The 13,876-nt window shown below is 42.5% G+C and overlaps 1 protein-coding gene across 1 annotated transcript; it reads left to right on the forward strand.

Annotated features, from left to right (window-relative positions):
- The first annotated feature begins 10,064 nt into the window (after nt 1-10,064).
- On the forward strand, nt 10,065-10,670 carry LOC131225034 (uncharacterized mitochondrial protein AtMg00860-like). Its single transcript, XM_058220459.1, has one exon. It carries the CDS (start codon nt 10,065-10,067, stop codon nt 10,668-10,670), a length of 606 nt encoding a protein of 201 aa, XP_058076442.1.
- The last annotated feature ends 3,206 nt before the right edge of the window (nt 10,671-13,876 follow it).

Below are 13,876 nucleotides of genomic sequence, written 5' to 3' on the forward strand. Positions count from 1 at the left end.
AAAAAAAAACGTGTGACACACAAAATCTCACTAAAAATAAAATATTAAAAAATACTTATTATAAATAATTATTAAATATATATTTTAAAAAAACGCATGTATAAACTATTCATTTCAATTTCACAAAAAAAAAAAAAAAAAAAAAAAAACCAATAAAACCGCAATATTTTCAGAATACAATAGCAAAAACTTAAAATCTGGTGACACATTGAATATATTGCCACATTATCCTGGTAATATCGTTTGATCAAAATGTCACAACATTGTCATGAGATTTACAAGATCTCGGCAATATTTTTCATAGTAGGTCGAAGGAGAGGACCCAGCTCCCTCCATGCTGAATTATGAGGGGAACGGAATCGCCCGCCATTGCAGAAGAGGGACGTGGTCTGGCTAGTGACGCAACACCAGCCAGCTAGCTGATGTCAAAGCTCCAGGGGCCACCATGATTTATGTGTTTTATCCAAGCTGTCAATCCATTTTTTTCAACTCATTTTAGGGCATGAGCCCAAAAATGAGGCAGTTCCAAATCTCAGGTGGACCACACCACAGGAAACAGTGGGGATTAAACGCTTACCGTTGAAAACTTTTTGGTGGCAATGGAAGTTTTGGATTTAACTGATAGTTGTGTTTTCCCTTCATCCAGGTCTGTATGACCTTATCAACGGGTTCGATAGCAAATAAGCATTACTATGGGCCCTAGGAAGTTTTTAACGGTGGATGTTCAATCAACCTAGTTTGCTTGTGGTGTGGTCTACCTGTGATTTGGGTCTGCCTCATTTTTTGTATCATGCCCTAAAATAAGCTGGAAAAATGGATGGACAGCATGGATATCTAGCAGTTGTTGGGTCACTAGCCAAACTGCTCCCCTGAAAAACTATCTGTGGGGCTCAAGATGTTATCCATGTCACCATAGATTAAAAAAATCAGATTGAGAAAACTCGTATGAGCCACGTTAATGATGGGAGCAATATAAAATTATGACTAAAACCACTAAGTTAGGGCATGATTTTTCAACTATACTGATTTTTTTTTTCCTCTCTCTATTTTTATTCACACGCAATCAATAGGTTAGGTGAAAATAGAAAGCATGTTGCATTCAAGGATAGATACAACGGATCGATCCAAACCAATCAACTTTGACCCCAGGCGTCAAAATAAACAAATACTCCACTTCCAAACCGATCAACTTTGACACCATGCATCGAAATAAACAGAAATGTTCAATATGAACGTATATGCCCAGATTCTGAGGAGATTGGTTTACTCAACCACTTGTAGAATTTGATAATGATCAGGTGATAAGCGAAGGGTAGGGTTCTTCCTCCCAAGATGGCTTGCTTTGTGCCTTCCAAAAAAAAAATAAAAATAGAATACCAGTGCAAATCAATCAAAAGGAAAAACTCACAATCGATCACTAAGACAAACTGCCTCTCAGACGCTCGCTCCACTTCTATCAATTAAGGTTTTGTTTCCCTTGGTCGCCTTTTATATCTTAAACAGCTCAACTATGTTTCTTGTATGTCGACCACAACACTCCTTCAACCATCCATTCACATGGAGAATTAGATTTACACCAGTTTTAATTCCACAAAAAGCGCTTCAAATCTTTGAATATCTTTTCATTCACTCTGTATTCCTCATGTTATGCCACATGTCTGCCTCTTACTGGCTCTCTCAAAATAGCCAAAAGTAGCGTAGTATAACATTGCCCCCTCACGCCAATTTTACTTTTGGAAAAATGTGACAGTAACATTGTTCTGTTGCTAGACATCTTAATTGCAATCGGCCATTAATCCATGTGTTGTTTCCCATTTGATTCCATGTAACATCCTAAATTTTCATGGCCAGAGTTTATACTTGTGCCCGAGGAAATCAAGTGTTAATAATATAAGAGGATGTCTCAAGGTCTCGCCTTGACTTCCCTCTCATCTAGCTCACATTCAGTTACATTTGTAATTGTAATCATTCATAAGAATAAAATTAATTGTATTTATCATTCCATGATTAAATAACTTGTGTAATTCTCTCACAATGGGAGCTTATTATAATGTCTGAGTTGCGTAGCAGAAGTATAAATAAAATAAACTAGAAACTATTTTCTTATTCTATTCAGTAAAATCTTCTAAGGAGGACTGGTTTTCTGGGTCTTCAACCTGTACGTCACCTACATCATCTATACGGTTGGAGAGGGTCAATGCCCTACTCATAGTGATGGTTATCCTTTAAGATTAACAGAAATTCAAGATATTTATAAAGGAAATGTAAAGGTTCTGATACGTCTCATACTCTACCACTACAAGTGGTATCAGTATGCGCAACCAATATATGTATGAATGCATGCCTAAGCTTGTAGTCGACTATCTGCTTTTTCTTCGAGGAAATTTTCAACCTTTGGATTGTCTTCTTCACCCGGTTCATTTATTTCGACCAAATTCACGAACAAACTTTCATTGGCCTCCTTTAAACTTTCTTCAAGTCTTCTTATGGCCATGAACTCGGCCCTAATCGTTTTCTTCTTTGGTACTTCAATCATGGGATTTCTCGATGATGCAGCGAGGAACCGACCGATAAGGGACAATATCCTTCAACCTGACATCATTAGTTCGAGTTACTTCCGGAATAACTTGCATGATACTTTTCGGGTTCTTTTTCTTATGGTAATTCCAATAGGGTGATCGAGTTTATTTCTTACAGTAAACTTGATGGGTCCTACCTCTTAGTCGTAATAATATGCTTCATTAGCATTCGATGTGTTCAAGAATGGCTTATTATCGGCCAGAACTGGCTCTACCTTATTTTGATTCTAGATGATGGGATGCTGCGAAAGAATGGATCCAATCCCTCCCTAACAACGTGTTATTGAAAAGGAGAGCTTACGATGTCCTAGGGGGGGGGGGGGGGGGGGCCAAATAATCGAAATAAGTGCTGAATATGTAAATAATACAAAGATCTCAATTGCTTGAATATTGAAACCTTGATTCCAAATAATTAGTAGGACAACCTTAAAATTTTAGGCTGGACAACCTTATTTCATAAATATCTTTAAAATCAAAACTTCAAACTAGCAAGAGTAAATTAAAGAATAACAATATTCACTATAGAACTGAAATTAAATACATCCAATCCACCAAAAATAAGAATAAGGCATTAACCACATGGCACAAAGAATTATAGTGGTTCGATACTTTAAAAACAGACACACCTATTCCACTCCCAAAATTACTTCCCTCATAATTTTGGCTTTCACTATAAAAAGGTTTTCACAGGGTCACCTTAATAACTTGATACAATTCCTTGTGATTTTCACGGGTTATCACAATAAAAACCCAAACTGAGAGTTTACTAAGCTATCTCAGACAAAGCCTTAACTGAGATTTTCACAGGAGATCTCAGAAAAACCTAAAAAGAGTTATAGAAATTATACTTATCTTCAACCGTAGAAGATGTAGCAAAAACTTGTAGTAGAGGGACCTCTTTCTTAAATGTAGATGGTGCCGTGTTCAATCAGATAGAAAGGGTCTAGGGTTCTATAGAATTTAATTTTGTTAAGCCCAAAAGCTACCTAATTTAATTCTCTTATATCTCAAAGAGAAGTATAGTTTACTCTCTTAGATTAAACTTAAAAGATCTAAGACTAAAGGGAATTGAAAAAGCTATTTAAATAAATTATAAATATTAATGTCTCATAAGTTATAGTATGTCTTATATAATATTCACATATGGATTAAACCTAATATAACATATGGATTAAATAAAATAGATTAATATACATGGGATGATATTTTATATAGACATATCCAAGGAGTCTATATTTTTTAATATAATCATTAGCCAATCCATAAAAACATAGTAGTTGGATCGGACCTAAACTGTCGTTAATTGGATTTTACGACGGACATGTTCCGTCACAAATTCACAATTTGGCATATTATCTAAAGTGATTACTGATCAATTGGAGGTCGTAGGAGCGATTATATTCCTATTAGAGGTCCCAAGAGCAATTACGAACGCATCGAAGTTCCGGAGATTGATTAAAGGTTCTAAGAAGTCTCAAGAGCGATTACGGATTGATTAGAAGTCAAGAGAGCGATTACAATCACAGGAGCGATTATAGACTGATTTAATGGCACACAAGTGTTTACGCTCAAGAAGTAGGAGGTCCTTGGGTGGCCTAATCTTTGGAGTCCATCTAGTCGTTACATGATCAATCTTAAGGATTTTTTTATTTTTATAACAGACAGGATCCATTGCAAATTTGTGACGGATCTGAATCCGTCACAGAGCCATCCTAAATTTTTGACGGTTCACATACGTCCTTTAAAATTTCCATTATGGTAAATAGTGACGGACCAAAATCGTCGTTAATTTGATTTTGCAACAGGGTGGACCTGATGGACATTTTTGAATGTTTTGCCTATTGGGGTGAATAGTGATTAAATCCATTATCCCATAGGTGCTCACATGTTTGATGAAATCCTAAGTGAATGTATTGCTCTATTTATGCTTACATGTTTAATAAAATAGCTAGGTCGTTGTGTAGTTGTATACATGCCATAATCGCATGATATAGTGTTTAGTTCATAGCGATGCTTAGGATTTCTACGATGTTGGGTCAGTCGGTAAATCGCTCAAATCAACAGGTGGCCCGAGTTAGGGCATCCACCCTAGGCTTGTTTGATCGACCTAGGTGAACACGGACAACCGACATTAACTGGACTACACGGGATGCTTGCACCCAATGTCGGTTGTACCGAGGTTCTCTAAGGTCAATCAAATTAGTCCATTAGCTGACTGATCATGTATATTCAAAATGTATAACATGATCAAATTGAATCTGTGATACCCTGTTCCTAATGGATGGTCCATTGATAGCCGTCAGTGTGATATAATCCCCATAAGACTCATGAGCCGAGCATGGTGGTATGGGACACCATGTCTAGGGTGACAAACCTCCCCATGGTGACCAGTGAGTACTAATGGAGGTGATAAACCTATAACACCCGGCCTAATCGGAACAGTGTCTTGAGACGTCCATGTGTGAATTGATACAGGACCATACGATTTAATCGCACGTGTGAAGTTATCACCAATAAATTAACCCAGATTAAGCCACTAGTGCGATTGAGTCCAATTATGTTCGGGCCGAACACGGGCCATAGAGCCGGTCTGCCCAAATTGTACTTGGCGACTGTCTGTACGGGTCGTGCATCGCCCAAGGAAGGGTAAAAAAATCTGAAGCTTTAGGAGGCCATGGGCCTCACTGGGCTTATAGTCCATCACGGGCGACAGACTCGGACGATGCCTAGAAACGAACTATTCGCACCATCCAGTCGGCACTTGTAAAGTGCAACTCGCCCTAGCTAGCTTTGAATTAAAATATGAAATTTTAAAACAAATGGCCCCACCACTTGGGATAGTCAATTGGGCCATTTCAACCATCGAATTTCATCCAAATTTACACTAAACGTTGAAGATATTTCCCTGCACTCGTCCACAAAATCTAACCCCCGATTAAGAAACGGTGACCATTGATTGCAAATCGGACCTTACGATAAAACTCCGCTAAACTTTTCATAGCCCCTTATCGAACCATAGGGCACCAATCCCATAAATCAAAAGGGTCAGGGGGCCATCACGGCAGCCCCAACAGTCAAAAGTGGGCCCCAAAGGGCCATTTGAAGAAATTAATGGAACCTGGGGTCAATTGGACAAAAATCCAGGGTATAAAACCCATTAACTCCCTCTCTCCCTCACTCCCACAGCAATCTCAACAGCTGAGAGAGAGGAGAGAGAAGACAAGAGAGAGAGATGAGAAGAGAGAGAAGAGAGAGAAAGTGAGAAAAGGAGTGAGTGCGGGTGCATGACATGCTAGGGGATTGAAATTCCCGCACTCCCATCCCCACCGTTTGCTGGAAATCTCGGCCCTATCACTGTAGAGGTGAGGTGTGTCGATTTAAGGTAATAATCCGAGCTTCCCTTCGTTGTCCTTAGCTAGGGTCACATGCATGTGCCTTCACACGAAGTTCATGTGACACAGGGCCCCGACATGTTAAGTTTGCGGACCTGACGGTGCAAGAACGACCGCAAGAGCTTCCAGTCGACAATAGGTGCAGACCATTACTTATAGGTGGCCGATTATCATGCCTAGTGTAAATCATAGTGATTTTGGTGGAAAACCTGTGTGTGTGTGTTGCTGATTTCTATGTATTTGTTGATTTAGAATCCATGCTTAGAATTTCCCTAAAATTGGGAAAGGGATTCAAACCTTGAGGTTCCTTGATATGTAAATTGCCGAACCGTTGGTCAATTTATAGAATTACATGTGTTTCCCCAATGTTGCTGATTTCATGAGCTAGACTTCGTCGCATGCAATTGATATGTGTGAATTGGGTGTATTGCTATCCACATTGTTGAATTTCTGAAATATGTTGAACCTCTAGCTGGAATTGTCCTTGAAATTGTTAAAGGTACACTATACACTTGTGCACATGCCTCTCGTAGACCCGAAATGGGAAAAATTACCACCCATACCTCGCCACGGAAGACAAATGCTTCCTATAGCTAGCTACGGTGTACATTCCTACGTCGCAATCCCTTGAAACATAGATCCGCATACTTGTACCACTAGGATTTCCCCAAATTTAGGTATTGCTATGCCTTATGCTTTGATTTTGAATGTGGATTACATTTATACATTGCCCCTTTGCGGATCGGCCAGCCAACCGAAATATTCTTGGGCAACCTTTCCATTAGGTCAGCCCACAGGCGAGTTTGGCCCGATTAGCCAAACCACGAGCTGTCGGCTGTAGTTAGACTACACAAGACGTTGCTCTCAGGTCGTACGATCCGTGGTTCATCTTATGGGGACAGATTGGTCCACTAGTTGGCCATCCTTGTACGTTAACCATGTTCGTAAATGCCTGTTGGAACCTAAGGCACCCTGTAACCTTTGCACCCACTGATAACCATAAGTTGCAACCCACAAGACTCCTGAGCCAGGGATGGTGGTATGGGCACAGTATAGGTGTTGAAGAGTGCGGGGTGGACTCGGAACCTGCTACCGCTGAGGAGTACTCTGACGAAGAGTCGCAACAGGAGGCGGCTGTCTACTTTGGCTTAAACTAATAGTTTAGTTATCATGGTTACTTTTTAGACAATTACATTTCTTTTTTTAGAATTTTGTATATGGCCCCAATTGAGTGGCCTTAAATATTCATTTGAAATAGAATATATCTAAGCTACGCTTGTTTCCACAAATCGCACTTTGATAAATTGACTATTTTGACCACTAATTAACACCGGGTTTTTGAGGAAGGGTCGAGTACTCGGGTTTTCAAAAATTGGAGCGTTACAGTTGGTATCAAAGCGGAGTATGAGATAGCCTGGCTGTGGGACCCATAGACAATAGCCTCGTTGAAATAACTTAGGATAAACATAGGAATTTTCCCTTAGGAAGAAACTGGAACGGATGAACGTTGACACAAAATACTTAGGGTCCCTCAGGTAGCTGTAGGATGGATGAACTGCATTTACACCAAGTATTCAGAACATAGAATAAACCCATTGGATCCTTAGAAAGCATCGAGATAGTCATTGGAACAAGAACCTTAGCCCTTGGAAACTTAGTTGGAAATGCCATCTAGAACTAGGAAATAAATTGAACACCACGTGGTGAGGATAGTAATTTGACCTCTAACCCTAGTATTCTTCATTATTGGCCCCGACGCCTAAACCACAAATTTTCTTTCAGGAAAACATGCCGCCCGTACTTCGATCACATCGTACCAATACGATTGACATTCACCCCATACCCTCGACTGAACGGCAGAGGGAGCATAGTCCCGAGTACACACCAGGTCTCCTACTTGGAGTGGCCAACATGGACAATAGGTCAGAAGCAGTTGGGGAATCCTCTTCCCCCCGGATCCTCACATCCGGCCTACCGCCACGATACTTTGAACAGAGGACGCCTACTGTGGATGCATCCACAGAAAGACAGACTGGGACTGCAGCCTTTGCAGCCATCGAACAAATGGTTGCAGCCATGCAGCGGCAACAGGACATGTTCACGCATCAACAGCAAGACATGCATATGCTAATGATAGAGTCCTTAAGGAGTAGGGACCATGGGGAGGCGTCCCGGGAGAGATATGGTAGAGGTGCAAATATCTTTGAGAGGTTCCAGAAGCTTCGGTCGTCGATATTCGAAGGGGTGTCGGATCCAGTGTAGGCAGAGCACTGGTTGACGAGAATTTTCAAAATAATGCGGCCCCTGGAATGTTCCGACTCATAGATGGTGAGCTTGGCCACATACTTATTAGAGGGAAAGGCAGAGAACTGGTGGCAGAGCCTATAGCGGCGTGTCTCAGCCACCTATTCCTAGACATGGGGTGGTTTCAAAATGAAATTTTTAGAAAAGTATTTCCCATGGTCATGCCGCAATGAGAAGATCGCGCAATTCTTATGACTAAAGCAGGAGAGTCTTACGGTTGCTCAGTACGAGGCAAAGTTCGACGAGCTCTCCCGATATGTGCTAAAGGCCCTCAAAGATGAGGAATATAAGTTGTAAAAATTCAAGGAGGGGCTTAAGCCCAGAATTCAGTCTCGGCTGTGCATGTGGGATTTTGGGGACTTCCCGAAACTAGTAGACAAGGCAATGAGAGTGGAGAAGGACTTCGTGCGCACCATTCGCTCCCGCCTCCTAGCTCAAGACGCCCAATTCAGACAAAGGCAGTTGCCTCCCACTCCGTCTACTCCTACAGAGAGGTCCAGGCCAGTACCGGCACGAGCATCGCCCTTGCCCTCCGGTGGAAGTTGCGACTACTATGGCAAGAAGAAGCACATCGCCCGAAACTGCTTCAGGAGAATGCGCGACCAGGGAATTTCACTTCCAAGAAACCATCCCCAGCAGAATCTGGGGACAGCCAGGCCGGCACCCAGGCCCCAGCACCCTAGGCTAGGACCCCCAGCCCCACAAAGAGCACGAGTGTCCGTAGTCGCCGCTTCAGATGTCGGGCATGATCCACTCCAGACCATCCACGATACTGCGCACATTAACGGTACCCCTGTACTTACCTTGTTTGATTCTGGTATAACTATGTCATTCATAGATTCCGCCATTGCATCTAGATTAAAACTAAACACAACTCCCATGCATACTCCCCTAGTAATAGCATCCCCTATGGGAAAATTTGTAGAAACTGACAAAACTATGCAGGGCATGTCCCTTCATCTTCGCAACTCATCTGGTGACCATAGACTTGGTCATTATGCATATCAGGCAATTTGATGTCATCCTGGGGATGGACTGGCTTACATTCATGCGCGCAGTCATGGACTGTCGTGGCAAGATAGTTTCCATAACCATCCCAGGGTGATCCCCCTTTATTTTGAAAAGGAAGGGCAGCACGGAGAGTTTGGGAGCTTGTAAGCTCTAGCCGAGGTCGAGACAGAAGAAGTCTCCATCAGTTGAATACCGGTCGTGCGAGAATTCTCAAAAGTGTTCCGAGAAATACCAGGGCTGCCTCCTAGGCGAACGGTGGATTTTTGCATCAATCTCAAGCCAGGGACCACCCCCATTTCACTGCCCCCGTTTCGCATGCCTCCATGTGAGATGGAGGAATTGAGGAGCTAAATCGATGAATTTCTAAACCAGGGCTTCACCAGTCCTCTTCGTGAAGAAGAAGGATGGATCGATGCGCCTCTGCATTGATTATCGACATCTGAATGACGTAATGATAAAGAATAGATACCCCTTGCCACATATCGACGATCTATTCAATCAGCTCAAAGATGCCAAGTATTTCTCCAAAATAGATTTGCGCTCTGGGTATCATCAACTGAGAATCAGGGATGAGGATATCCCTAAGACAGTATTTAGAACTCGGTATGGGCACTACGAGTTCTTGGTAATGTCCTTTGGACTTACAAACGCTCCAGCGGTGTTCATAGACCTCATGAATCGAGTCTTCATGCCGTACCTAGACCGGTTCGTGATCGTGTTCATTGACGATATCCTAGTCTATTCTAAGAGCTAGAAGGAGCATGAACAACACTTGCGCATGGTTCTAAGCACTCTCAGAGAAAATCAGCTATATGCTAAGCTGTCCAAGGGTGAGTTTTGGGAAGAAGAAGTAAAGTTCTTAGGACACGTGGTTAAGGCTTACGGGATAGCAGTCGATCTAGCAAAAGTGGAAGCAATATTTAAGTGGGAGCAGCCCACTACAGTTACCGAGGTTCGAAGTTTCCTCGGCATGGCAAGATACTACAGGCGCTTCATCAAGGAGTTCTCCCGGATCGTGCGGCCACTCACCCAACTGATGAAGAAAAACAACCAATTTAAATGGGATGAGAACATAGAAACGGCTTTCCAGGAGCTAAAAATGAGACTGACTTCTGCACCAGTACTCACTCTTCTGCAAGAAGGAGAAACGTTCGTAGTATACAACGACACTTCGAAGATGGGTCTGGGCTGTGTTCTGATGCAGAACAATAGGGTGATCGCTTACGCTTCTCACCAGTTGAAAAAGCACGAGGAGAATTACTCGACGCATGACCTAGAGTTGACTGTTGTAGTCTTCGCTCTAAAAATATGTAGGCACAATCTCTATGAGGAGGACTTCCAGTTATTCTACGACCACAAGATTCTAAAATACATATTCACTTAGAAAGACTTGAATATTCGTCAGCGTCGGTGGATGGAGACGCTTAAAGATTTCCATTTCGATATATCCTACCATCCTGGTAATGCAAACTCTATGGCTAATGCTCTGAGTCGGAAAAAGAAGCATGAACTAATGGCCACCTGATGATCCAAGAGTGGGAGATGATGGAGTTAGTATAGGACTTCGACATCCAGCTCATGCTCGATGAGCTAGATGCTTACGTAACTCTTCTAACCATCGAACCGACCCTAATGTGCCATATAATTTCAGTCCAAGATCAGGACGAATGGCTGGTTAAGATGAAAGAGAGGTGTAAGAGTGAAGGAATGCCTGATTGGAAGATCGATGACGACGGTGGTCTCTGATACCAGGGGCTAGTATGCGTACCCGATGATGTTGACTTGAAGAGAGGAGTAATGATGGAGGCCCACCATTCCAAGTTAGCCATACACCTAGGTAGTACGAAGATGTACAACGACGTCAAAAGACAGTACTGGTGGGGCAACATCAAGAGAGATATAGCAGAATTTGTGGCGAAGTGTATGGTATGTCAGAAGGTCAAGGCCGAGCATCGCAGGCCTGCAGGCCTTTTGCAGCCACTACCAATGGACAATTGGAAGTGGAACAATATCTCTATGGACTTCATTGTTGGACTTCCTAGGACCCAGAAGAAACATGACTCGATATGGATCATTGTGGACATGCTGACGAAGTCTGTTCGGTTCCTCCCTATCCGGACGACAGATTCAATTGACAACCTGGCAAGGCTCTACACCATGAAGTCGTTCTGTCCTACGGGGTCCCTCAGGAGATCATATCAGATCGTGACTCCTGGTTCACATCCACCTTTTGGAGAAGGATGCAGGAAGAACTCGGCACGGAACTCAAGTTCAGTACAACTTTTCACCCCCAAACAGATGGGCAGACAGAGAGAGTAAATCGGGTTTTGGAAGATATGCTGAGAGCGTGTGTCCTCGACTTTAAGGGGAATTGGGACGACCATTTGGCCCTCGCAGAGTTCGCCTATAATAACAGTTTTCAGTCCAGCATAGGCATGGCACCTTACGAGGCCCTTTATGGTCGCCCCTGTCGAACCCTGCAATGCTGGGCAGAAGTAGGAGAACGGAGTTTGCTGGGACCTGAACTCATCCAAGTTACCACCCAGGCAATCGATGTCATTTGGAAGCGTTTGCGCATTGCCTAAAGTAGGCAGAAAAGCTACACAGACAATCGACGATGCGATCTGGAGTTTACAATTGACGATCACATATTTCTAAAGGTTTCACCTATGAAGGATTTGATAAGGTTCGGACAGAAAGGGAAGCTTACACCTCATTTCATCGGACCTTTTGAGATCTTAGATTGTGTGGGAGCCATAGCATACCGCCTTATGTTACCTACTGCACTGACAGGTATTCACAACGTCTTCCATGTATCCATGTTAAAGAGATACACGCCGAATGAGTCACATGTTATTAGCTGGGAGCCAATTGAACTTACAGACAATGCTTCTTATACCGAGGAACCTATCCGCGTCCTAGACCATAAGGAGCAAGTCCTACGGACGAAGACTATACCATTGGTCAAGGTCCTTTGGTCGCATCACGAGGAAGAAGAGGCAACTTGGGAGAGAGAAGCAGAAGTCATTGAAAAGTACCCTCACTTATTTAACAACACACCTCAGGTAATTTCGAGGGCAAAATTTTTTTAGGGGGTAGACTGTAACACCCCATACCTCCGGTGCACGGGTGTTACCTTTTAAACCCGGAATTATTGAAACATGAGATCAATTAACTAAATGACTTAACTTAACACATACAGGGTGGGATTTCCAAGCAACGTTGAGACCATCCACTATGACGCTGGAGACTCAGTTTACACTCCACACCAGTCAAGAAGGTAATCTCGATCAAATATCTTAAGCCAGATCAGTTTCTAAGTCAACTAGTGATAGCAGTTGTCACGCCCCAAACCCGAAAATCGGATTCACAAGATTCCTGATCGTCGAATCTGGTGCCAACAACCTCCGTAGTACCCCATTCTCGGCTCCCAGTGCCTATATGACAGGTTCCGATCTTGGGATCCTACAAGGAGGGATTTCAACATGAATTTATCTCATAAGAAGCATAACCACGAGTAAACCCAAATCATAAGAACAACATCATTACCACATATCCACTAATATAATCATTTGAGTACAATACTGAAAAGGAAATACATGCATATAACAAAATCTCCAAAAGCTCTGCCGCACGCTCCTGCCCCAGCTTGACTGCATCCTATCGTCACCTTCATGCATCTATCGTGCATAAGCTTATATAAAGCTTAGAGGATGATGTAAGTATGTGCACAAGATAAGTGCTAAGTATTCAATACAATGCCTTAATCATACAATATCAGAATTACTGGCATGAATCATATGATATCAGAGTAAGCGGACATACTGCAAGTCCATAAAAATATCATCAACCTCATCCAGGATATGCGATGAAAAGACATAGCAAGCTAAGGTCATATACTGAAAAAGGAATGTAAATCGGCTATGTAATGCGGAAACATAATAAACCAGATATCATATATCAAGGATGCAATACAATATGCAATTCGGAAGAGCCTAATACCATCAGCCTTATCTAGGTCATCTAAATGTAGAAATATAGTAACCCAAAATGCTAAATGCTGCGGATGTAATGCAATATGTGGTGAGAATGAAATGATAAGGCTGGAGTGAAGTCAGGATGACAGTACGTAGTATCGCAGGCTACGGGATCCATCACAAGGGACTTCTATCCAAACCAGTCCCATACCTAAATTTGGATAGATAAACTCAATGTGGTAAACTCCTGGTCTCAGGTTAGTCGCGCGCCCAACCAAAATCCTGGCCATACGAAGGTACACAACAATTAGTTGCGCATCACCAGCCTGAGTGGATAGTGAATGAAATGAATGCATGAGTATGCAACTCCTACTCAATAAGTCCACATATCAGTACAGTTCCTCTTTAGGAAATTACTAGGGTCTATTACACTCCAAACTAGATTGTCGCCTTATCGTGCGTAATAAAGTGAGTGGAAGAGGCTTCACTATCTGCCTACCAATATTGGGCCCAGCTCGTCGATAGCGGACCCATTTCTCGAGCTAGTCAGACTCATCCTAGCATTGTCCCCTCCTCTCATGCAGGTAAGGTCGTACCCCCTTCCAACCGACCA

The sequence above is a fragment of the Magnolia sinica genome, chromosome 14 (assembly GCF_029962835.1).
Source record: "Magnolia sinica isolate HGM2019 chromosome 14, MsV1, whole genome shotgun sequence".
NCBI lineage: Eukaryota > Viridiplantae > Streptophyta > Magnoliopsida > Magnoliales > Magnoliaceae > Magnolia > Magnolia sinica.